This window comes from Leishmania martiniquensis, chromosome 23 (assembly GCF_017916325.1).
Source record: "Leishmania martiniquensis isolate LSCM1 chromosome 23, whole genome shotgun sequence".
NCBI lineage: Eukaryota > Euglenozoa > Kinetoplastea > Trypanosomatida > Trypanosomatidae > Leishmania > Leishmania martiniquensis.
In genome coordinates, this window is record NC_090158.1 from 331,945 (window position 1) to 334,445 (window position 2,501).

Here is a 2,501-nt window from a genome sequence, read left to right on the forward strand (position 1 = left end):
CTACATGGCATCCACCCACTTCTCCCGCGAGCGCCTCAGCGCCTCCACAACACTTGGGTCGGCCAGCGTGGAGATGTCGCCAAGGTCATCGTCGCTGTGCGTGGCGATCTTCCGCAGCACACGACGCACAATCTTGCCGGATCGCGTCTTGGGAAGACCCTCCTGCGCGGGATGCAACACGTCAGGGGTGGCCAGCGGGCCAATCACCTTGCGCACCGTCGCCTTCACCGCCGCCAGCAACTCGACCGTCACCTCCGTCCCCTGCTGAAAGGTCAGGAAGACGTAGATGCCCTCGCCCTTGATGTTTTGGGGGAAGCCGACCACAGCGCTCTCGACGACAGCCGGGTGGGCGTTGACCGCATCTTCGATCTCGCTGGTGCCGATGCGGTGTCCGCTCACGTTAAGTACGTCATCAACGCGGCCAGTGATCCAGTAGTAGCCGTCCGAGTCCCGGCGAGCACCGTCGCCTGTCATGTAGTACCCGTCCACAGCAAAGTAGACTTGCTCAAAGCGGGCATGGTCACCAAAGATGGTGCGGGCCATACCGGGCCACGGCGCGCGAATCGCCAGCAGGCCCTCCGCCGGGCCGCAGATCTCGTTCAGCTTTTTGGAGTCGAGAATGACCGGCTCGACGCCGAAGAACGGCAGCGTTGCACTACCGGGCTTCATTGGCGTGCAACCCGGCATCGGTGTAATCATGTGACCGCCCGTCTCGGTCTGCCACCACGTGTCGGACACATCGCAATGACCGTCGCCCACCACCGTTTGGAACCACCTCCACGCCTCCACATTGATCGGCTCGCCCACGGAGCCGAGTACACGCAAGGTGCTGCGGTCGCACGCCTTGGCGTACTCGTCGCCGGCCTGCATGAGAGAGCGGATCGCGGTCGGTGCGGTGTAGAAGATGGAGACCTTGTACTTCTCCACAAGCTGCCACCAGCGCGAATAGTCAGGGTAGTTCGGCAGGCCCTCGAACAGAACTGACGTGGCGCAGTGGATCATGGGACCATAGACGACGTAGCTGTGGCCCGTGATCCAGCCAATATCTGCCGTGCAGAAGAATACGTCGTCCATGTGGTAGTCGAAGCTGTACTTGAAAGTGGTGGCGGCGTACACCATGTACCCCGCCGTTGTGTGCACGATGGCCTTGGGCTTCCCAGTGCTGCCCGAGGTGTACAGCAGGAAGAGTATATCCTCCGCCTCCATCCACTCCACCGGGCACTCCTTGTGCTGCTCTGGCGTCAACTGCGCAAGGGCATCGCTGTACCAGGTGTCGCGGCCTTCCTTCATCTTGCAGCTCTGACGGCTCACGTTTTCGATGACGAGGCATGTGATGGGCATGCCTGCCTCCTCGCACTCCTTCAGCGCCTCGTCTGCCACCTCCTTAAGAAGAATCGGCTTTGTGCCGCGCGAGGACGCGTCGGCTGTGATGAGCAGCTTCGTCTGAGCGTCTTGCAGACGCGAGCTGAGCGCCTGGGCGGAGAAGCCGCCGAAGACCACGGTAATGATTGCGCCGATGCGGGCACAGGCCAGCATGGCGACCGCAGCGAAGGGGATCATGGGCAGGTACAGGGCAACACGGTCACCCCTCTTAATACCGTACTGGTACTTCAGCACGTTTGCCAGCTCCACTACCTTGACGTACATGTCACCATACGTAATGGTCTCCGTCACGCTCGGGTCGTTGCCTTCAAAGTAAAAGCACACGCGGTCCTTCTGCGCCGGCAGGTGGCGGTCCAACGCGTTGTAGCAGACGTTCGTCACGGCGCCCTCGAACCACTTCACGAAGATCGGGCCTTTAGATTTGTCGAAGTTGTAAGATTTGACGTGCTGGTCATCGGCCCAGGTTTGGCTCCAGTAGAAGTCACGCCGCGCAATCTCAGCCCAGAAGGCATCATTGTGCTGGATGGAGTACTCGTAAATGTGATTTCGAGAGCCGAGGTGGGGGCCGACGTGCGACCTCTTCTTGTTCTCCTCCGTCGACTCGACAACGTTCGAGTCCAGCACACTCTGGAAGTCGCGCACATACTGCGAGTCAGAAAGAGGGCTGTTCGGCATCACCGAGTTCGAGACAATGTCAGCGCTCATCTTCGAGGCGTATGTGCTTTTACCTTCTTTGTTTTTTTCTCTTTTTCCTGCAGCTGTTTGCGTTCAGCTACTGCGCTCCGTTTCTCTTTTTCACCCTTACGTTTACCACCCGCTGTGGCGCACTCCTCGCGAGAGACGAAATGGCCGACTTATATGAGTCAGTGTTGTGTATATCGTGAGCACGGGCAAAGAGGGCGCAAACGCAGCAGAGCGAGCGAGCAATGGGGGGCGAGCGCCAAGTACGAGACAAAGAAAGGTGACAGTCGATGACGGGAGGAAGGAGGGAGCAAAGGAAAGGGGGTAGGCAGGCAGAGAGCGAGATGACACACGAAAATGTCTGTCTCTGTATCTAGTAAAAAAAAAGGTGCCGATAAACCTATACGTGTAGGAAACGGCCAAATGTCTCACGGTCA

The 2,501-nt window shown here is 58.9% G+C and overlaps 1 protein-coding gene across 1 annotated transcript; it reads right to left on the reverse strand.

Moving 5' to 3' along the window:
* On the reverse strand, window positions 1-2,088 carry LSCM1_06082 (uncharacterized protein; the record flags this gene model as incomplete). The annotated part of the gene is made up of 1 exon (XM_067323514.1): window positions 1-2,088. One exon carries the CDS (start codon window positions 2,086-2,088, stop codon window positions 1-3), a length of 2,088 nt encoding a protein of 695 aa, XP_067178619.1.
* Between the last annotated feature and the right edge of the window lie 413 nt (window positions 2,089-2,501).